At 39.8% G+C, this 24,256-nt stretch overlaps 1 protein-coding gene across 1 annotated transcript; it reads left to right on the top strand.

Annotated features, from left to right (window-relative positions):
* The first annotated feature begins 590 nt into the window (after positions 1–590).
* Positions 591–24,256, top strand: hcfc2 (host cell factor C2). The gene is made up of 17 exons (XM_062995006.1): positions 591–750; positions 6,049–6,197; positions 6,691–6,851; positions 6,953–7,161; positions 8,240–8,324; positions 9,579–9,685; positions 11,093–11,308; positions 12,150–12,368; positions 12,469–12,524; positions 13,612–13,711; positions 13,818–13,886; positions 13,987–14,006; positions 14,083–14,220; positions 14,308–14,493; positions 18,792–19,083; positions 20,589–20,661; positions 20,814–24,256. Exons 1-17 carry the CDS (start codon positions 591–593, stop codon positions 20,818–20,820), a joined length of 2,247 nt encoding a protein of 748 aa, XP_062851076.1. The 3' UTR covers positions 20,821–24,256.

The following is a 24,256-nucleotide window of genomic DNA, read 5'->3' on the forward strand; positions in this document are numbered from 1 at the left end:
CGTTTGAAATGGTTTTCTGCAAGATTTTGGCATTGTGCGTTGGACTGGAATTTGAGACCATTTAGTTAAAAGACTATTTGTGATGTCAGGCCTTCCAATTTTCTCCAAAGGTGTTCAGTAAGGTTAATGTAGGCTATGTGCATTGTTATTGGAATTCGTATTCTGACGTATATTAAAGGATTATTTTAACAAGAAGATGAATGATCTATCTGCTCTTTTCAGTCATTCAAATCTACTGACTTAGCTCATCAACTGATCTTAAGGATGTATTTGCATTAGCCTGGCAAATTTGTAAGGACACTATTTGTATTATACATTTGTTAAATAAGATTATAAATTAATTAAATACAAAAAAGAATGAAAGCAATGACACCACAGCTTGCTGTCTTTGGCACGTGTAAACACCACTGCTTTGTCGAGTGGAAGGGGCTAGTGAAGGTCAGATGCTAATTTGAGACGCTCCCTGACAACGTCTTTTGTGCTGGCCAATCAGAAACAGAATTTCGGGAGGTTCTGTATTGCGCTGTAGCGCTGCGTTTGAATACACGTGATTTTGTATTATTATTTGATAAAGTTTTACTCATGTTATAATGGTAAACGAGGCTCCTTTGTGGAAACAAGTACAGAGTTTTACTGGTCCAGTTCCCCGGGCCAGACATGGGCACCGAGCGGTGGCTATACGGGAGTTAATAGTCGTGTTTGGCGGTGGAAACGAGGGTATAGCGAATAATCTGCATGTTTACAATACAGGTACGGTAGCCGAGATGCTAAGTTAGTTCACTCTAGTTTGCTAGCTGGATAAACAAGCTGTTCTTGTTTATAAATAAACAATTAAAACACATTTACTGGTAAAATGATTGTCGGTTAACTTAATCTTACAATGTTCTGTACAATTAAAAGTTTCCACCGAGGTTTACAATATATGTATTCTGGTAACGTCCTCTTGTAGCTTCATGGCATAGGCTGCTTACTGGCGTATCCTGCATGCTACATTTAGAACCGTATAACCTACTAAACGTGGGTATATTGTTTTAACTAATATTAATATTACGTAGTTCACTGGTAATATACACCACATGAGACAATACGGTACTTTACTAGAATACATTAAGTATACACTGTATTTGGCACCTTTTATTATCATAATTTATCCATCTTATAATGGCTATTTCCAGTATAATAACATAGCAAGTTTTAAAGCACAAGAATTTTTCTTATATTATCTACAACAACAGTATATTAGATATGCAGCATCAGTAGATACTGTATATCACAGCCCAGTATCCATATGCATTGTGTACTACATCCACCACATACTACAGTATGTACTGTATACCACATTCAACCCCAGTGTAATCTGTATACTGTACCACACTCAGCACGAGTACATACTGCATACTACGTACACCGTCAGTACATATTGTGTACCACGTACAGTACCATATACATTGTGTACTATATACATCACCAGTATGTACTGTAATCCACATACAGCAACCATATATACTGTATGCCACATTTAGCACTAGTATACTGCATACCACATTTAGCACTAGTATATACTGTATACCACAAACATTACTATGTATTGTATACCACACACAGTACCTACTGTACAGTGGGGCCAAAAAGTATTTAGTCAGCCACTGATTGTGCAAGTTCTCCTACTTAGAAAGATGAGAGAGGTCTGTAATTTTCATCATAGGTACACTTCAACTAGAGAGACAAAATTAGAAAAAAAATCCAGGAAATCACATTGTAGGATTTTTAAAGAATTTATTTGTAAATTATGGTGGAAAATAATATTTGGTCAATAACAAAAGTTCAACTCAATACTTTGTAACATAACCTTTGTTGGCAATGACAGAGGTCAAACGTTTCCTGTAAGTCTTCACCAGGTTTGCACACACTGTAGCTGGTATTTTGGCCCATTCCTCCATGCAGATCTCCTCTAGAGCAGTGATGTTTTGGGGCTGTCGCTGGGCAACACGGACTCCACAAATTTTCTATGGGGTTGAGGTCTGGAGACTGGTTAGGCCACTCCAGGACCTTGAAATGCTTTTTATGGAGCCACTCCTTCGTTGCCCGAGCGGTGTGTTTGGGATCATTGTCATGCTGGAAGACCCAGCCACGTTCCATCTTCAATGCTCTCACTGATGGAAGGAGGTTTTGGCTTAAAATCTCACGATACATGGCCCCGTTCATTCTTCCCTTAACACGGCTCAGTCGTCCTGTCCCCTTTGCAGAAAAACAGCCCCAAAGCATGATGTTTCCACCCCCATGCTTCACAGTAGGTATGGTGTTCTTGGGATGCAACTCAGCATTCTTCTTCCTCCAAACACGACGAGTTGAGTTTTTACCAAAAAGTTGCATTTTGGTTTCATCTGACCACATGATATTCTCCCAATCCTCTTCTGGATCATCCATATGCTCTCTGGCAAACTTCAGACTGGCCTGGACATGTACTGGCTTAAGCAGCGGGACACGCCTGGCACTGCAGGATTTGAGTCCCTCACGGCGTAGTGTGTATACTGATGGTAGCCTTGTTACTTTGGCCCCAGCTCTCTGCAGGTCATTCATCAGGTCCCTCCGTGTAGTTCTGGGATTTTTGCTCACCGTTCTCATGATCATTTTGACCCCACGGGATGAGATCCCAGATTGAAGGAGATTATCAATGGTCCCACAGTTGATTTATTCACACCAACCTGCTTGCCTATTGTAGATTTACTCTTCCCAGCCTGGTGCAGGTCTACAATTTTCTTCCTGGTGTCCTTCGACAGCTCTTTGGTCTTGGCCATGGTTGAGTTTGGAGTCTGACTGTTTGAGGCTGTGGACAGGTGTCTTTTATACAGATAACGAGGTCAAACAGGTGCCATTAATACAGGTAACGAGTGGAGGACAGAAGAGCTTCTTAAAAAAGAAGTTACAGGTCTGTGAGAGCCAGAAATCTTGCTTGTTTGTGGGTGACCAAATACTTATTTTCCACCATAATTTACAAATAAATTCTTATGTGATTATCTGGATTTTTTTTTCTCATTTTGTCTCTCATAGTTGAAGTGTACCTATGATGAAAATTACAGACCTCTCTCATCTTTCCAAGTAGGAGAACTTGCACAATCAGTGGCTGACTAAATACTTTTTGGCCCCACTGTATATACATTATGTACTACTTACAATGTCAGAATATACTGTATGCCACTTAACCTTTGTATATACTGTATATTACATTTAGTAACATCGGCTGTAATTGGCCATACAGTGTATCACAAAAGTGAGTACACCCCTCACATTTCTGCAGATATTTAAGTATATCTTTTCATGGGACAACACTGACAAAATGACACTTTGACACAATGAAAAGTAGTCTGTGTGCAGCTTATATAACAGTGTAAATTTATTCTTCCCTCAAAATAACTCAATATACAGCCATTAATGTCTAAACCACCGGCAACAAAAGTGAGTACACCCCTAAGAGACTACACCCCTAAATGTCCAAATTGAGCACTGCTTGTCATTTTCCCTCCAAAATGTCATGTGATTTGTTAGTGTTACTAGGTCTCAGGTGTGCATAGGGAGCAGGTGTGTTCAATTTAGTAGTACAGCTCTCACACTCTCTCATACTGGTCACTGAAAGGTCCAACATGGCACCTCATGGCAAAGAACTCTCTAAGGATCTTAAAAGACGAATTGTTGTGCTACATGAAGATGGCCAAGGCTACAAGAAGATTGCCAACACCCTGAAACTGAGCTGCAGCACAGTGGCCAAGATCATCCAGCGTTTTAAAAGAGCAGGGTCCACTCAGAACAGACCTCGCGTTGGTCGTCCAAAGAAGCTGAGTGCACGTGCTCAGCGTCACATCCAACTGCTGTCTTTGAAAGATAGGCGCAGGAGTGCTGTCAGCATTGCTGCAGAGATTGAAAAGGTGGGGGGTCAGCCTGTCAGTGCTCAGACCATACGCCGCACACTACATCAAATTGGTCTGCATGGCTGTCACCCCAGAAGGAAGCCTCTTCTGAAGTCTCTACACAAGAAAGCCTGCAAACAGTTTGCTGAAGACATGTCAACAAAGGACATGGATTACTGGAACCATGTCCTATGGTCTGATGAGACCAAGATTAATTTGTTTGGTTCAGATGGTCTCAAGCATGTGTGGCGGCAATCAGGTGAGGAGTACAAAGATAAGTGTGTCATGCCTACAGTCAAGCATGGTGGTGGGAATGCCATGGTCTGGGGCTGCATGAGTGCAGCAGGTGTTGGGGAGTTACATTTCATTGAGGGACACATGAACTCCAATATGTACTGTGAAATACTGAAGCAGAGCATGATCCCCTCCCTCCGGAAACTGGGTCGCAGGGCAGTGTTCCAGCATGATAATGACCCCAAACACACCTCTAAGACGACCACTGCTTTATTGAAGAGGCTGAGGGTAAAGGTGATGGACTGGCCAAGCATGTCTCCAGACCTAAACCCAATAGAACATCTTTGGGGCATCCTCAAGCGGAAGGTGGAGGAGCGCAAAGTCTCGAATATCCGCCAGCTCCGTGATGTCGTCATGGAGGAGTGGAAAAGCATTCCAGTGGCAACCTGTGAAGCTCTGGTAAACTCCATGCCCAGGAGAGTTAAGGCAGTTCTGGGAAATAATGGTGGCCACACAAAATATTGACACTTCAGGAACTTTCACTAAGGGGTGTACTCACTTTTGTTGCCGGTGGTTTAGACATTAATGGCTGTATATTGAGTTATTTTGAGGGAAGAATAAATTTACACTGTTATATAAGCTGCACACAGACTACTTTTCATTGTGTCAAAGTGTCATTTTGTCAGTGTTGTCCCATGAAAAGATATACTTAAATATCTGCAGAAATGTGAGGGGTGTACTCACTTTTGTGATACACTGTATATGCAAGTAAATACTGTATATTACATACATCACTAGTACTGTCTGTATACCACAACCATCACCTATAGGGTGGCACTGTGGCTAAGTGGGTAGCACTGTCGCCTCACAGCAAGAAGCTCCTGGGTTTGATCCCCAGGTGGGGCGGTTCGGGTCCTTTCTGTGTGGAGTTTGCATGTTCTCCCCGTTCTTGCGGGTGCTCCGGTTTCCTCCCACAGTCCAAAGACATGCAAGTGAGGTGGTTTGGAGACACTGAATTGTCCATGACTGTGTTTGATATGACCTTGTGAACTGATGAACCTTGTGTAATGAGTAACTACCGTTCCTGTCATGAATGTAACCAAAGTGTAAAACATGACGTTAAAATCCTAATAAACAAACAAACATCACATATAAATGCTGTATACTATATATGGCGCCTGTGTACAAACTACATTCAGCATCAGTACATATTGTATACTACATACAGCACCAGTATGCAATGCCTATAATAAATAATCACATCCTGTCAAAATTTAGAACTTTTATTACGTGTAAATCTTTGTCCAGGTGTATTTTACAGATCATTGTCCTCAATGTTACAGTGAAAATAACATTCAAACATTCTAAAAATAATTAAAATGTAATTAACAAATGTGCTTGTTCAAGGCCAACCAATCACCTTCCACCCAGCTAAATGTTCACTATCTGACTTCAAAAGTATTTCTTTTGTGGCTGAGATTTGTTTGTCTATGCCTGTGACAACAACCACACAGGCTTTACACAGGTCTGGCAGGGAGCCTCTATCGAAAACCAAAACACACCATATCTCTTATAAAGCATGGTGGTGGTAGCATTGTGTTGTGGGAAATTTCTTTTTAGTGGAAACTGGGCAGTTGATCAAAATGCATGCTGCACGCATATGGTAATGCATTATTGTATTTTACATCTTTATTATGCTAATTTAAAAATGATTTTTCTTAAACACAGAAATAAAGAATTGTGTAAATTATATGGTTGAGACATGGTTAAATCCATTAACTAACATTTTGTGCTGTAAATGCTTATGAAGTTGATTGACCATCCAACTTTTTGTCTGCATTGGGAGATACTTTCTGTATGTTTTATTGCACTTACACTTACCTAACCGCCTATTCTGCTCTCTGCTTAGTTTCCAGACAGTGGTTCCTTCCAGCTGTGAGAGGGGACATCCCCCCTGGATGTGCTGCACATGGTTTGGTCTGTGATGGCACACGAATCTTGGTGTTTGGGGGAATGGTGGAGTTTGGGCAATACTGCAACAGCCTCTATGAGCTGCAGGTTAGGATGTGTCTCTTTACTTGGGAAAGGTAGGGTTAGTGTTTTTGGAAAGGACACAACAGCTTTCAATTAAATACTTGCTCATATAGACTTATGTTGCTGCTTCAGGCTTTGTAAACAGGGAAATAAAATCATAGAAGCAGCTTGCCTGTCAGTCATTTTTTAAAAACCATTTGAAAAGCATTTGGTAATTCAAGCTCAGACAGCAATATGTTTGTATGTGTTTTGGAAGCATGACTTGGAAGCATGACTGAAGCATTGCAAAGTGGCTGTATTTGTTCCATGTGCACCAGTGTTCTGTGAACCTGGGTATAAATATATAAATGAGTAAATGCATGGTGTAATAGATTATTGTCCTGTCCAGTCTGTATTACCATCTTGCACCCAGTGTTTCTGAGTGCTGCTGGACTCACTGCAACTTTATTCAAGATGATGCTCTTGCTGAAGGAATAAGTGTCTAATGAAAGAGCTGCTGTCTAATGAATTATTTTAGGCCAGTCGTTGGCTCTGGAAGAAGCTGAAGCCCAGGCCGCCAAGGAATGGTTCACCGCCTTGCCCCCGGCTAGGGCACAGCTTTACACTCCTTGGCAATAAGTGTTATCTGTTTGGAGGACTGGCCAATGATAGTGAGGACCCAAATGGCAATGTGCCACGGTGAGCACTGTTTTGGAGTATTTGAAGAATAAGGTTTGTGTAGTTGCTTGACGGTTTTCTTGTGTCCTCAGTCATTTGCTTATTTATATGTGACACTGCAGATACTTGGATGATTTCTATGAGCTGGAGCTGCAGACACAGTCAGGAGTAAAAGGTTGGAGCATTCCTGAAACTAAAGGTGCTGGTCCCTCACCCAGAGAGTCACACACATGTGTGGCATTCTGCGGAAAGAGCAGCAGCTCCCCGAAGCTTTACATTTTTGGGGGTATGTCTGGACAGAGACTAGCAGACCTTTGGCAGCTAGATATTGGTAAGCTTTTAAAATGAGCATTTAAAATCTAACATAAAATCTGTTTTATTTTTCTTTTAAAAGGCTTGCTTTGGATCTAGAGGTAGGTCAGATCATGACCAGGTATTTCATATTCTTAAAAAACAGGGAAATGAAATTCATGTTAGAAGATTTGAGTTGTGTTAAACACATGACAGGCAAGTGATCTTTTTAGTTTTTAGAATTAATTACATGCTCAATGTGTTAGTAAACTACATAATAAAAAGCAAATTTCTGCTTATTTTCTACTTTTTAATTTATGTAAAAGTTAAGGACCTCCAAAGCTAGGTTATAAATATAAGGAAATATAAAGTGAGACAGTGTCCAAAATTCCTTGGTCATTCATCAACATGTGAAAGCTTAAATAATACACAAATTAAATGAAAACCCAATCAGACTATACTATATATTAATAATTAAGGTATTAAATAGCGCATGGGTCTATGAAATGCTACATGTCATAATGCCCATTATTCTGGTAATAATTGTGAAGTTTGAGTGAGAAGGATCTTGGATGATCTTGGAACATTTTGGCAGCAGGATGTACCAAAGGGGATTGTTACATGGGAAAAAAAATAGTCCCTGCTGATGTGTATGGTGGAGGGAATATCTGAGGTGTTTTGGGGTTGATTTGTCTTGTTTGGACTTGCTATTATAAAGGGAAGGACGAATTCCAATCTCTGTTAAAAGTGTTTATAAAGAATCTACAATCATTTGTCATCTAGCTGATGCTGGGGTAAAAGTGGGTTAAACAACAGGACAATTGTTTAAAATACAAAAGCAAGCCATTGTCTGGGTGGCTTTATAAAATACACGAAATAGGAAGTTTTGTGGAGGTCAAAATGGACAGTTTATGTCTAAAAAACATGAACAGTATTTTTTATGTAATGCTGATCTTTAAAGAAGATTGGGATCGATTTTGTTAAATTAAAAGCTAATAGTAAATCATTCAAAGTGTTTAGTAGGGTAAAAGGGGGTTGGATAACATTCCTTAAATTGATAAAAATGATTAAGGTGACAATAAATTTTAACCTTCCAACAATTTTATTTTTACTTTCAGAGACTATGACTTGGTCTACACCTCTAACCACCGGACCCAGGCCACTACCCAGAAGTCAGCACTCTTCCAGTGTGATCAGAAACCAGTAAGTAAAATCCTCTCAGATTTATTCCCAGTATACTTGTCCTTTACTGACACATTTATGCCCACTATAGATTGCTGTGCCTTAAGTGTTTTTTACTTTTTGCATTTTCATGTCATTTCACAGTCAGTTTGTCAGGTAGTGGTTATGTTTGAATGCACCCTACCTAATGTTAGGAAGACTAATGCTCAAAATAACTGAGAACAAATACAGTTACAGGAAATTTCTGGGCTGACTCGCATGCACAAAAACAAACCATTCTTTAGCAGGTTGGACACCTACTTAAGGTAGTGATTTTAAATATTAATTAAGAATATAGAGACCTGATGGCATCCTGTAACAGTACAACGTTTGAATTCGTTAAGCTCTTTAGAATGACCCATTCTTTCACAAATGTTTGTAATGGCAAACTGCATGGCTAGGTGATTGATTTTATACACCTGTAGCAAAGGGATTAAATGAAACACTTGAATTCAGTGATTAAGAGAAGTGTCCTAATACTTTTGTCCATATAGCGTATTTGTAACCTGGGGTTCTACGGCTTATTTTATATGGGTTAAATGGTCCAATAGTCTTATCAGTAAAATGAGCTCTTCTGTTACATAGAATTACATAAAAATACAAAAATGTCAGTATAGCAGTATCAGATGGCATTAAAAATCACTACTCTGGTAACAACCAATTAATACACTTCAGTAAATACAACTAATTCCTAGCCTACTAATCTAATTCCAAAAATGTAATGAAGAATGATTTCTGAATAAATCACTAGTGAATTGCTTTATAATGCAGCAGTAAGTAGAAAGAATATGCAACTGTTAAACTTAAAAAACACAGATTTTTTTAAATGGAATTTATTATTATGTGCTCGGGTGGGTCTACTATGCTAGCCCACCACCGCTGAGATTCGGGTTCAAAACTCGTCTACACAGACATGATTGGCTAATTTTGAGGGGGAATTGGCACCATGTCCAGAGTATCCTGCCTTGCGCTCAGTGCTTTGTGGTGCAACCGGACCTGCCATGACCCTGACCAGTATAACGCAGTTGATCAAAATAAAAAAGGAATTGAATTTAGTATACATCATGTGTGTAACAGGACTATAATGTGTATAAGGGTGCTGTCTGTTAAATTACTGTGTGTTTTCTGCACAGGTAAAAACACACAGCCTGTACATTACTGGTAAATGTAACTTTGTAACTGGTAATGTTTTGAGCATGTATTATGCAATGACTGCCTCTTCTTCCCTGTTTGTAGGATGTATGTGTTTGGTGGCTGGGTGCCTGCTGAGGAAACAGCTGGCATACTAAAGAGTTCAGGGCCAGAATGGGTCTGTACTAACTCCATGTCCGTGCTAAACTTGGGTATGTACTACACACTTATGTACTACACACGAGTTTTGGCTTCCTTTCTTACTAAAATTTTCTGTATGAACATTGCATTGTTTTAACATGTGACAATATTAAATGCTTCATTGCTTTTGTTGCTGTTAAAGATAGTGTGCCAATTGCTAAATAAGTGTTATATTTAGCATTCCCCCCACATTTATTATATATTTATTATTCTCCATATTTCCATGCACCCTTAAGGCCATTTGTGCAATTTCAGATCTGAGTCAGTGGTCAGTATTAACAAGTTTATAGTCAGGGGTCCACATACATTCAGCCATACATTATATGTCATTCAAAATCAAGTGCATGTTTCTATTTATAAGTGCAAAGTCAGGGTGCTTGGGTGGTGCAGAAGTGTAATAAGCTGGCCCACCACTGCAGAGAGAGTTCAAGCTCCTGAGTTCCAAGAATAAGCTGTGCTACCATACTGACATGGTGCTCAAGCACGTTTGCCTGGGTATAAGACAGGAAATATAGGACAGGGTTTCTCTTTTCTGCAGCTGCAACAGAAATTTGTGTATGAGAGAGGTGAAGGACAAAAAAAAATGTGATCCTCTGGAGATGCTGAGGCTCTCTGTATAAAAATCTGCCACTGGCATATGCTAGCTACAGCCCTCATCAGACAGCGAGGGTGTTGTGCAGCTGCAAAGGTCACCAGAGTGCACAGACAAAATTGCATTTATTCAAATTAGGACAGTTGAAAAGATAGGGGACTTAAATGCACTTTTGCACTTGCTTCCTCTGCTCATTATACCATCTGTCAAAATGACCAAAATGCCTGTCTTTACTGTTTAGTATTGAAATACAAGGTTTGGGATATTTAATGATAAAGACATTTTTAAAGCAAATACAGCCAGATTTTTACAAAATACGATAAACAGTGCTCATGGGAATGGATATAAATACAAACACAAAACTTGGGACATTTCGTTAAATGCATTAAAAAACAAGAATCTGTGATTTGTTCATTCTCTTGAATCTTTATTTAACTGACAAAAGTACAAATAAATAATTTCCAATGCTTACACTAATCAACTATATTAAATGTTTTCAAACTGTGTTTAAATATTTTATGAACGTTTTACTTTTATTTTGCTTGTCCCAACTTTTATTGAGTATGTTGCAGGCATCAGAATGTGTTTATATTTACAAATAATTATGTTGGTCTGTGTAAACATTGGAAATCTTTTTGTACTTTTAAATAAAGGTTTATAAGATGAAATAAATTACAGGTTTTTATTTTTATTGCATGTTATAAAATGTCCTAACTTTTCTGGAACCAGAGTTATAATGAAAGCCCGTTTTTTCAGTGTTTTGGAGGATTTTATGCTTTCTATATGTATACTCTTAAATTTACTATACTCTCTCACTGTAATTTAGACACAATGACTTGGCATAGTCTAAATCCTGAGGGCCAGCAGGAGCAGTCGGACTCAGTAGGAGAAGAGGAGGGCAGTAGTCATTGGCCAAAGGCTAGGTCTGGTCATTGCGCTGCAGTCGTTGGCTCACGTCTTTATATCTGGAGTGGACGCGATGGCTTTAGAAAGAGCTGGAACTACCAAGTGTGCTTCAAAGACTTGTGCTACCTAGAAACAGGTGAATTCATCAGAAGAATTTCATAAAACCTGAGTCTATAATTGTGAGACTTAACACATTCTGTACAAGAATCTGCACATTTTAATGCACAGTCACTACTTATTAGCTTTATTTAACGTATTGAAAAGAGATAAAAGCCTAAATGGGCAGGAAGCATGCAGAAGTCTTTGTATAATTAGTGCAGTAATGTCAGCAAACTGTGAGTCTAATATTGAAAATAGTGAAACTTTTAACTTGATAACTTTACATCCTCCCTTAGCAGCAATCACCTCTATCAGATGTTTCTGTAGCTGCAAGTAAGATTTCCACAATGTTAAAGAGGAATTTTATACCTTTCCCTCCTGCAATAAGCTGTTTTAGATGTGTTAACAGCACTCATGGTAAAAAACTAAGGAACTGTTACAAAAGCTGATAGAGGTGATTGTTTCATTGCACCAAAAAGACAATGGGTATAAGATATAAAATTTTTATATTTTGGGGAATATGAACCACAAGTCTTCCTGACTGTGCTGCTGAACAAACCCTGTTAAAATGAACAGAAGCTAATGCCAACCATTCACTGTAGTTCTTGTAATATCTTCTTGGTATAGATGAGGGCAGTTAGCAGCCTCACCAAAATTGTAAAATAAAATGTGGTAGCTAACTTTATGTGTTGGGGAAAGCAGCTGCCAGCCTTACCCACCCAGATCAGTGGTCTTTGTTTAATAAGACAGACTCACCGAAGTTTCACATTCTTCTAGTGCTGTAGTTGTGTCACAAGCATTGGCAGATCAATTATTAAAAGTGTCATGTTCAGAGCTAACCTGTTTCTTTGGGTTGTTTTTTTTTGCTTCATGTGCAGAGAAACCGCCCACACCAGCTGCAGTTGGATTGGTGAAGTCCACGATCGATATGCTGCACGTAGCCTGGCGGCCTTTACCTACAGCTGATTGCTATCTGCTTCAGTTGCAATATGTTACTCCACGGACAGCCCCATCCTCATGTGATTCACCAGCAATCCCAACCTTACCATTCAGTATCACACAGGGAGATGAGAATCCACAGGATCATGTCCATAAAGGTTTGCATTTTTAGTATCGCTTAACTATGGTTTTAAAATATCTGGGCATTTTTTAAGGCATTACTAACAATAGTCATATTAATGAATGTTTCTTCTCTAGAGTCTGAAGTGTCTCGACAATGTGGAAATGAGGACCAAAGGAACTTAACACTACAGGTCAGAGCTCTCTAGACCATCACACATTTTGTATAACAGAACAGTAATAGGATAGGTTAAAACAATAATGAATTTTTAAAAAAAATCAGTACTGTCTGGCTGTAAAGCCTCTCTCGGGCCATTCCTCTCACTACTGAATTCAATAAATTTGATGAAAAAGAATGAAGAATGCCTTTATTTGTCATATATACATATACAGACGTACAGTACAATGAAATGCTTTCTTCACATATCCCAGCTTGTTTGGAAGCTGGGGTCAGAGCACAGGGTCAGCCATTGTACGGCGCCTCTGGAGCAGAAAGGGTTAAGGATCTTGCTCAAGGACCCAACAGTGGCCAGGATTCAAACTCTCAACCTATAGTTGATGGCCCAAAGCTCTACCCACTAGGCTACCACTGTCCCATTGAGCTAATTAATGAAAATGTGACTGAAAGCACCTGAAATGTGTTATTATTATTATTATTATTATTAATATTAATATTAATAATCCCCCCCCGGCCAATTTAGTCCTTTAATTTCCCTATTACAATTTTTCTGCCACTTGCCCCACACCTACACTGGCCCAGGAGGGCCGCACCCTAGCACCCACCCCCTCTCATGCATGTGATTCTTACACAGAGCCATATGTAACTCCACTGCTTGTATTGGTGCCTTCACCAGACAGCAAAAGTTCTACAACCTACTGTGCCTGATGAGTAACCAGTCAGACGTGTAATGTATTTTTCCAGAACTGCACTGTTATTTTGCAAGTATTCATGTGATCAGTAATGCTTTCTGGTTACATTTGCCTTTTTACTGTTTTTTTACTACTAATACTATTGTTTTATGCCTTGTATTTTCTTTTCTCTGATACCTTAGATACCACATCATCCAAACATTTATTTTACATGGTAAAGCTTTTTACCATGCTTTTTTTGTAACCAGAATCTCTGGTGTTTGCTGTACTAAAGAGAACTGATGCGAAAGCAGTATTTGGGTTAAAAACTGTAGACTGATGTGAAATATACAATAACAAATTGTCATTGTTAGAGAGGGAATGTGAGGGTATTGGTTAAAGTAATAAATTGGATGTCTTTGTGACCCACAGGAGAGGTCTAGGGGTGAAGCCAGGACAGGTTTCTGCTCCACCGATAAGAGGGGCAAAGCAGATTTGGAATTCACAGCTTCTGTAAACACAGCAGAATCTGGTAAGACTCTCTTTATAATGTGCATTAGTTTCATTTGTGATTTTTATTTTTACTTTGTTGAGTCACTTAAGAATCTTTGCTCTATGGTATTACTTAATACTGACAGACAGTGGCCGGAGTGACTGTGATGCCCTGAGACCAGAGCAAAATGGTACTAGAACTAAAAAACAAGAAGGTAAAAGATTTTTCAACATTTCTGAAAAACCTACAGACTGATTATATAAGTCTTTAAGTAATGTATTTCTGATTACAAATGCACTTTGTTTAATCCACAGATCTGCCCCACTCTGCACAGGTATTTTATTCTATTGTGCTCTTTATGTATAATTCACTGTAAGTTGAAGTATTTCAATAATTTTAATTCTTTGCAGAGTGAGATCGAAGTATCTGCATGGTTTGATGTTGGCATATTTAAAACACTTTCCTGTGAGGTCACACACTACTATCTACACTTTGAAGATGGCATCACTAAGTCCTCCATGACCAAACAAATCTCTGTTGACGAACAGGTCAGTCTGTGTCACACATTAGAAATTCAAGAATTCTTTTTGTTTCCATTCTTAACACACTGTTTTTGTTTCTGTCTGTGTCTTTAGTGGGAAATGCCCGAACCTCACATTTTCGAGGGCATGGAAAAGCAGGAGCTTGCATCTGGTATAACATACCGCTTTAGGCTGGCCGGCCTAAACAGCTGTGGCCAGGGAGACTTCAGTCCAGTCAGTGAGTTTAAGACCTGCCAGCCTGGATTCCCTGGAGCTCCCTCTGCTGTCAAGATAACCAAGGTGCTACTTTCTGTTTACTAATGTTAGATTAAAAACTGAAGGGAGCATGTTGTAATCTTTCAGATACAGATACAATATGAAAGCCCCTAAAAAGAATGTACACTGATCAGCCATAACATTAAAACCACCTCCTTGTTTATACACTTACTGTCCATTTTATCAGCTCCACTTACCATATAGAAGCACTTATGGTATATGGTTCTACAATTACTGACTGTAGTCCATCTATTTTTCTACATACTTTTTAGTCTGCTTTCACACTGTTCCTCAATGGTCAGGACCCCCACAGAGTAGGTATTATTTTGGTGGTGAATGATCTCAGCACTGCAGTGACAATGACATGGTGGTGGTGTGTTAGTGTGTGTTGTGCTGGTGTGAGTGGATCAGACACAGCAGCGCTGCTGGAGTTTTTAAATACCGTGTCCACTCACTGTCCTGTTGGTCCACCTTGTAGATGTAAAGTCAGAGATGATCGCTCATCTATTGCTGCTGTTTGAGTTGGTCATCTTCTAGACCTTCATAAGTGGTCACAGGACGCTGCCCACGGGGCGCTGTTGGCTGGATATTTTTGATTGGTGGACTATTCTCAGTCCAGCAGTGACAGTGAGGTGTTTAGAAACTCCATCAGTTCTGCTGTGTCTTATCCACTCATACCAGCACAACACACACTAACACACCACCATCATGACAGTGTCACTGCAGTGCTGAGAATGATCACCACCTAAACAATACCTGCTCTGTAGTGGTCCTGGGAGAGTCCTGACCATTGAAGAACAGCATGAAAGGGGGCTAACAAAGCATGCAGAGAAATAGATGGACTACAGCTAGTAATTGTAGAACTACAAAGTGCTTCTATATAGTAAGTGAAGCTGATAAAATGGACAATGAGTGTAAAAACAAGGAGGTGGTTTTAATGTTATGGCTGATCAGTGTATATACAGTGTATCACAAAAGTGAGTACACCCCTCACATTTCTGCAGATATTTAAGTATATCTTTTCATGGGACAACACTGACAAAATGACACTTTGACACAATGAAAAGTAGTCTGTGTGCAGCTTATATAACAGTGTAAATTTATTCTTCCCTCAAAATAACTCAATATACAGCCATTAATGTCTAAACCACCGGCAACAAAAGTGAGTACACCCCTTAGTGAAAGTTCCTGAAGTGTCAATATTTTGTGTGGCCATCATTATTTCCCAGAACTGCCTTAACTCTCCTGGGCATGGAGTTTACCAGAGCTTCACAGGTTGCCACTGGAATGCTTTTCCACTCCTCCATGACGACATCACGGAGCTGGCGGATATTCGAGACTTTGCGCTCCTCCACCTTCCGCTTGAGGATGCCCCAAAGATGTTCTATTGGGTTTAGGTCTGGAGACATGCTTGGCCAGTCCATCACCTTTACCCTCAGCCTCTTCAATAAAGCAGTGGTCGTCTTAGAGGTGTGTTTGGGGTCATTATCATGCTGGAACACTGCCCTGCGACCCAGTTTCCGGAGGGAGGGGATCATGCTCTGCTTCAGTATTTCACAGTACATATTGGAGTTCATGTGTCCCTCAATGAAATGTAACTCCCCAACACCTGCTGCACTCATGCAGCCCCAGACCATGGCATTCCCACCACCATGCTTGACTGTAGGCATGACACACTTATCTTTGTACTCCTCACCTGATTGCCGCCACACATGCTTGAGACCATCTGAACCAAACAAATTAATCTTGGTCTCATCAGACCATAGGACATGGTTCCAGTAATCCATGTCCTTTGTTGACATGTCTTCAGCAAACTGTTTGCGGGCTTTCTTGTGTAGAGACTTCAGAAGAGGCTTCCTTCTGGGGTGACAGCCATGCAGACCAATTTGATGTAGTGTGCGGCGTATGGTCTGAGCACTGACAGGCTGACCCCCCACCTCTTCAATCTCTGCAGCAATGCTGACAGCACTCCTGCGCCTATCTTTCAAAGACAGCAGTTGGATGTGACGCTGAGCACGTGCACTCAGCTTCTTTGGACGACCAACTCAAGGTCTGTTCTGAGTGGACCCTGCTCTTTTAAAACGCTGGATGATCTTGGCCACTGTGCTGCAGCCCAGTTTCAGGGTGTTGGCAAACTTCTTGTAGCCTTGGCCATCTTCATGTAGCGCAACAATTCGTCTTTTAGGATCCTCAGAGAGTTCTTTGCCATGAGGTGCCATGTTGGAACTTTCAGTGACCAGTATGAGAGAGTGTGAGAGCTGTACTACTAAATTGAACACACCTGCTCCCTATGCACACCTGAGACCTAGTAACACTAACAAATCACATGACATTTTGGAGGGAAAATGACAAGCAGTGCTCAATTTGGACATTTAGAGGTGTAGTCTCTTAGGGGTGTACTCACTTTTGTTGCCGGTGGTTTAGACATTAATGGCTGTATATTGAGTTATTTTGAGGAAAGAATAAATTTACACTGTTATATAAGCTGCACACAGACTACTTTTCATTGTGTCAAAGTGTCATTTTGTCAGTGTTGTCCCATGAAAAGATATACTTAAATATCTGCAGAAATGTGAGGGGTGTACTCACTTTTGTGATACACTGTATATGGCCCCTTTTCTCACATCACAACATCCGGCTAGTGTGAGTGTGGTCATGGTGAACGCCATCAAGTGTAAACAAACCAATGTATCATGCCTTTGGCTGTATGTGGGAGCCTTAGGCGACAGGAAGTTATAAATCCTGGGATATAATAAAAGAGTGGCAACGTGCAAATAATGTGGGAAACTAAACACCCTTGGCTGACCACATCACACTTCACTAGGCATCTGAAAACACACCAAGATGGGTTTGTTTGGTTTACACCAGCCACTTAGACGCCATTCCAGCTATATAAAATACAATTCTTTTCCATCTCTCTACCCTAAACTCCTTACCCTGGCTTGATATAGTTACTGTAACTAACAGGTTCATGTTTTTTGACTAAAATTGTAAGAAACTGTGTGGGATTTAAAGAAAGAAAAGGAAAAGGACTTATTATATGCACACAGAGGTAATGTGTGTTATTTGATATGAACTTATGTATTAGTTGTTTATTTATACGCTACATTTAGCATATATGTAAATATGTATATTATATTGACTTGAGACTTGACTTAGACTCAAGCCTAAAGACTCATGACTTGGACTTGCATTTTGTGACTGGTTAACATCTATGAATAACAGAATAACAAGCCAAATAACAGGCATTGCACAACAGCTGGCTAGTACCATTTCTACTGTGAAATATTGGGGTAGCAGCATTATGCTGTGGGGTGCTTCCCATCAGGTAAGGCTGCTAAAAAGTAATGGATGTATGAATGCAGACAAATGCAGGAACAACTTCTCCAGAGTACATCAATCTCAGAGCAGGGTAAGCGATCACCTTTCAACATGACAATTACTTTAACATAAAGCCATAACAACACTGGAATGGCTTTGGAGCAATGTCCTTGAGTGGCCCAGCCAAAGCCCTGAAACAACCTATGGAGAGACTTGATGAAACAGTTCAGAAACGCTGGCCATCCAGTATGACAGAGCTTAAAAGGACATGCCATGAAGAATGGGACAAACTGCCCTAATCCAGGTGTGCCAAGAAAACTTGCAGCTGTAATTGTTTCTAAAGGAACTTCTAAAAAATTAGAAGTATTACAATTTCAGATTTTTCAGAAGTGAAAACATAAAAAAACATGAGAAATCATGTTTTCTCTTTGTGATTATGTGCTATTAAATGTAGATCTATAGGTAAAATCAAATCCACAATGAAATGTCCAAATAGTCAAAGCGGGCGGCACGGTGGCTAAGTGGGTAGCACTGTCGCCTCACAGCAAGAAGGTCCTGGGTTCGATCCCCAGGTGGGGCGGTCCGGGTCCTTTCTGTGTGGAGTTCGCATGTTCTCACCGTGTCTGTGTGGGTTTCCTCCGGGTGCTCCGGTTTCCTCCCACAGTCCAAAGACATGCAAGTGAGGTGAATTGGAGATACTAAAATTGTCCAAGACTGTGTTTGATATAACCTTGTGAAGTGATGAACCTTGTGTAATGAGTAACTACCGTTCCTGTCATGAATGTAACCAAAGTGTAAAATATGACGTTAAAATCCTAATAAAACAAAAACAAACAAACAAATAGTCAAAGGGTCTGAATACTTTCTAAATCCACTGCCGTTGTTTACTGACCATTTCAACACCTGTGCTCCGTATATGACTGGCAAGTTGACTGTTCATCTTTTCAGTCAGTTTTGGGCGGTGACTAATTGCCCTCCTCCCTCTGTTCTTAATGATTCAGGCATCTGATTCAGTACACATCACATGGGAACCGCCCACCTCTCCATCAGGTAAGATTCTGGAATATTCCTTGTACCTGGCAGTGAAGAAGACGCGGAGCAGTAGTGTGGAGAAGCCAGGTGATCTGACCTTCATACGAATCTATCGTGGCACCAAGACCTCATGTACAGTAAATGGCAACCATCTGAGTAACGCACACATCGACTGTTCAGCACGGCCCGCCGTCATCTTCCGCATAGCTGCCAAGAATGAGCAAGGCTACGGGCCAGCAACTCAGATCCGCTGGTTACAAGGTGAGTGTGTGGGTGTAAAAAAACTTTAGTATTTGTACTGTTTTTCTGCCACTTGTCTTGTACAAAGCCATATTACAAATTGGAATAAAAAAAAAAAGATCAAAGTTAGTTAAGAAAACAGTAGATTAAGTATGTATACACATGTTCTTGTATTGTGTTTATTTATTAATTACCTTTGAATCGGGTTGTGCTATCGACCAGCTTGCCACTTACACAGACAGGTTTGGATATGTTTGAGGAGGGGATGACCAAAGCCCTGCGATCGATTGGTACCCTGCCCAGGGCATTCCTACCTTGCAACAAGTGTTTTCCGGTGTAACCGGACTTGCCGCAACCCTAAACAGGACAAAGTGGTTAATAAAAACGAGAGCAGAAAGTTTAAATTAAGCAGCAGCAAACAAAGGTGGTAGCATGAGGCAGTAGCCCATTAAGGCTGCACAGGTATTTCAGTTCCTCCAGAATGGCACAACCATACATCCCATCGCAAGAAGGTTTGTCTCTCAGTAGTCTAAAGTGCAAGAAGATACCAGGACGGGAACAATTACATGAAAAAAGCTGTCAGAAACAGCCTCCATGAGGGCCCAACATCCTCTAGTGGTACCTGTGTTCACAGCCAAGCCACATGCAGCTCGGTTGCCAGAGATGAGAGCAGGTTTACACTAAGCACATGTGATAGACATGAAAGAGTCTGGAGACGCAGTGGTGAATCATTCATCGTGGCTAGTCTGGCAGTGGGTCATGATGACCTGGGGAGGCATATTCCTGAGGGGTTGCACAAACCTCCATGACTGCTGTTAAGTATCGTGATGAAATCCTGGTAGCCTTTGTCAGAAGGTGCAGTGGGCCCAGGGTTCCTTCTATTGCAGGACAATGCCCGGCCTTATGTGTGTAGGCAGTTCCTGGATGACTAGCCCTCACGTTCCCCAGACCCGAATCCAATCGAGAACCTCTGGAACATTATTTATCAGTGCATGCAACACCAGCGAGTAGTGCCACAGACTGTCCAGGAGCTCACTGATGCCCTGATCTAGGTCTGAGAGAGGATCCCCCAGGACACCACCAACCATCTTATCAGGAGCATGCCCATAGGTTTTTGGGAATGCATACAGGCATGTGGAGGCCATGCACACTACTGAGTCACATCATGAGCTGCTGTGGTAAAATTCACGCAAATTGGATCAGCCTGTAATTTTAAGTTTTTATTGAGATTTTCTGGGTGATGTAGAATCCAGGCATCAATGGATGATTTTGTTGGTGATAATTTTGCTTTCCAATGACCGACATCATTTTGTTCTCAACAAATTACACTGTTCATATCAGTAAAGATTTTCAACTTTCATTTTTCATTAATCTAGATCCGATGAGTGATTTACGTGTTCTCTTATTTGTGTGAGCAGTGTAAATGGTTTAATTTGGATTAATTAACTTTACTTAGAAATGCTGATGAAATTTGTATGCACATACTATCCGAGTATTTTACCCGAGTGTTGCTTGTTACTCCACAGAAGGCAAACTCAAGTCCTCAGACCCGGATCCAGAGTCCAGCCCCACAAATCCTGAGCCAGATGATGGTAATAGGTAAGCTCAGCCAACACAATGCACCAAATAAGAACCAATCTTATTAAATAGAGAAAATAGTACATGTTAAAATAAGTCATTAATAAAATTTAACACTCAGATCTTTAAAGAAGCTGAAGCTAATCATTGTTGTTTGCATTTCTTTTTCCTAGCTTATGACGACAGCAGAGAAGCTGTTCTTGATTGTCAGCTCTATTGGCTTTTTGTGGAAATGTTTTTGTACTTTTCATTCAGTTTCTGTTGGTTTTTTATGTTAAATGTATTTCTATTAACTGTAAATGAAATGTTTTGTAACTTATTTTTGACAAGAAACTTTTATGTTAAATGTACAATAACGGTGTACAAATTACTATAGCAGATTAACTACAGTTAACTACAGTTCTGGGCTTGTTTGGTGGAGGACGTAATCAGCACATCCGAATCCTGGCTCGATTGTGCAGTTGAATTTTTTAATCATGTCTGCTGCAAGGAAAATGGGGGAAACACTCAAACGTTATAATTTTTAGTATTGTTTACTGCATTGAATCTTAGGCCTCAGAGGTGCACCACAGATGTGTCCCAGAGTTTAAGTGTAAAAAAGGCCTAACAATACAAGGCCTTACATTGCAGCACAGCTGCTTTCAGTGGCAGGCAAGTTGAAAGTAAACTGCAGAACAGACTGTAGTTCAGTTCTTTGCGTTAGTGAAACTGGTTTAATATAGTAAAGCTGGTGTTATTGGAGATACAGTGGTGTTCAAAAAAATAGCAGTCCAACATCATTAACCTGATAAATCACTGTTTTTAGTAGAAATGCTATTTCTACATATCAAAAAATTTACTTGAAAGTGTAGTAGAGTAATGAAAACAAAACCCAACAATTAGAACATGCATGCCGCTCATTCTGAATAATTGAAGCATTGATTGAAAGGGGGTTGTTCAAAATAATAGCAGCGAGGAGTTCAATTGGTGAAGTTATTCATTCTGCAGAAGAATGGGTGTCAGTTTTGGTCCTTATTTAAGGTAGGAGGGTGGCAAATGTTGCACAGGTTGGTCATAGCACATTTCCTTTTGAAATACTGGGTAAAATGGGTTGTTCCAGACATTGTTCTGATGAACAGCGTACTTTGATTAAAAAGTTGATTGTAGAGGGAAAAAACATACAGAGAAGTGCAGCAAATGATAGGCTGCTCAGCTAAAATGATCTCAAATGCCTTGAGGTGAAAACCAAAACCTGAAAGATGCAGAGGGAAGTGTGGAACTACTGTTCGATTTGCCAGAATGGCAAAGGTTTAGCCAATGATCACCTCCAGAAAGATCAAGGAACATCTGAAGTTCCCAGTGAGTACAGAAGATGATTAAGTGAAGCCAATTTACCAGCAAGAACTCCTTGCAAAGTCCCGTTGTTAAGAAAAAGACATGACCTGAATGGGTTCAAATTTGCCAAGGAACACATTGACTGGTCCAAAGAGAAATGGTTCAACATTTTGTGGACTGGTGAAAGCAAAATTGTTCTTTTTGGGTCTAGTGGCCGTAGACAGTATGTCAGACGACCCCTGAGCACTGAATTCGAGCCAAAGTTCACTGTGAAGACAGTAAAGCATGGTGGTACAAAATGATGATATGGGGACGTTTATCATACCATGGTGTTACGCCTAGTTATCACATACGAGGGATCATGGATCAGTTTAAATATATCAGAATAATTGAGGAGATTATGTCGCCCTATGTCGAAGAAGAAATGTCTTTAAAATGGGTGTTTCAACATGACAATGACCCAAAACATCTTGGTTACAGACAAACAAGATTGAGGTAATAGAGTGACCAGCACAATCTCCTGACTTCAATCCCAGAGAGAACTTGTGGGCTGATATCTGAAACACGTTTTTTTGAGGCAAAACCCAAAATTGCAGAACTGTGGAATGTAGTCTAATCATCCTGGACTGGAATACCTGTTCAGAGGTGCCAGAAGTTGATCGACTCCATGCAACACAGATCTCGGAAACAATTGTTATGCCACTAAATATTAGTTCAGTAATTTAAAGTAAAGTGCTGGCACTGCTATTTTTTTGAACAGCCTAATATTCATTTTTCTTAACTTTCTGTAAAGGATTAACACAAACTGGCTAAATGTTGTTAATGTTTTGATTTAGAATTGAAAGTGTAGTATTTTCAGTGCATTTGCATTCATGGAAATAAAAGTTATTATAATGATTTTGTGCTTTATTCACTTTTTTAAAATCACTGCTATTTTTTTGAACACCACTGTATTTGTATTCGTTTTGGACATGTAGAAAGCTTTATTACGTTATTTAACTTTGGTATGGCCCCCTAATTCCACAGTAATTATAACTTGCTACATCTGGTTAGTTGGCTGCACCCATTAAAAAGTACATGGAACATTGGTATTTTTTGCCAGTGACAGAATAAAATCTCCAATGTAAAAAAACACTCAAGTGAGCTTTAAATTACCACTTGTTTAGAGGATGCCATGCAAGATCGAACTGGATATGTACAGCACTATGAAAAAGTATTTAGCTCATTTTTCCCCAATGTCTTCTATTTTTGCATATTTGTCACATTTGTTTCAGATCATCAAACTACTTTATTGTTAGACAAAGAAAACCAAAATAAAAACTAAAATGTACCAATAATGTACCAGAAAAGAAAGACACAGGGCAAAAATGGTATCCAAAGGAGAGATGCAGGGTGCAAACCATTGCTGACCAAAAGGCTTATCTCATGTTTGCCAAAAAACATCTAGATGACCCTCAAGACTTAGCATGCCTGATGAGTCAAATGTGGAACTTTTTGGAGGACATGGGTACTGTTACATATGGCATAGGGTAATTATGCATTCCATCATGAGAACATCATACCAGCAGTCAAACATGGTGGTGGTTGTGTAATGATCTGGTGGTTGCTTTGCTTTGTCATAATTGATGGAACCATAAATTATGCTCTCCGTCAGAATATCCTGAATGTCTGCCAGCAATTTGTGACCTGAAGCTCAAGTGCATTTGGGTTATTGCATTAGGACATTTATTCCTAACACAACCAATTCCATGTTTGAATGGCTCAAAAGAAACAAATTTAAGGTTCTGGAATTGCCAAGTTGCCTTCTGCCAGTGTGAATTCAGAGAAACATTTGTATAAAGGGCAAAGCCAAAAACCAATACTGAAATGCCCATGACCTTTGATACCACATTATATTAAAAACCAGATCTCAGGAACCGTCATCAGTAAGCACAGGTCAAGTTTATGCTTAGACTATCAACATTCAGAGGCATTGCCATTTTATTCAGCCCGAAACTCATGTGATATGGACCGACACTTTCATTTACATTTTGACTACTTTTTAGACTACTTCTAAATTGAGTTTGTATATATTGTCATTGGAGCAAACGCTACTAAAATGATTGACCGTGTACCACACCATGATTCTTTTTCAGTTTGTCCTCCCAGTCTGTAACTTGTTTAGCTATCTGTATTATATATGGTTTTATTTAGACTGACAGTGTAGAAATTCCACATGTGGCTGTTCAACTAGAAATTCAAATGTCTTAGAATCTATTCATTTACAAATGATATGAAATTAAAAATGTTTTTAACACCTTCA

This window comes from Trichomycterus rosablanca, chromosome 1 (genome assembly GCF_030014385.1).
Source record: "Trichomycterus rosablanca isolate fTriRos1 chromosome 1, fTriRos1.hap1, whole genome shotgun sequence".
NCBI classification, from domain to species: Eukaryota; Metazoa; Chordata; class Actinopteri; order Siluriformes; family Trichomycteridae; genus Trichomycterus; species Trichomycterus rosablanca.

Bases quoted from the DNA above. Each gene is read 5' to 3' on its own strand.
- hcfc2 (XM_062995006.1), top strand. From the start codon at position 591: ATGGTAAACGAGGCTCCTTTGTGGAAACAAGTACAGAGTTTTACTGGT. The intron at 14,007-14,082 runs GTATTTTATTCT...AATTCTTTGCAG, and splicing joins ATCTGCCCCACTCTGCACAG to AGTGAGATCGAAGTATCTGC. The intron at 14,221-14,307 runs GTCAGTCTGTGT...CTGTGTCTTTAG, and splicing joins AAATCTCTGTTGACGAACAG to TGGGAAATGCCCGAACCTCA.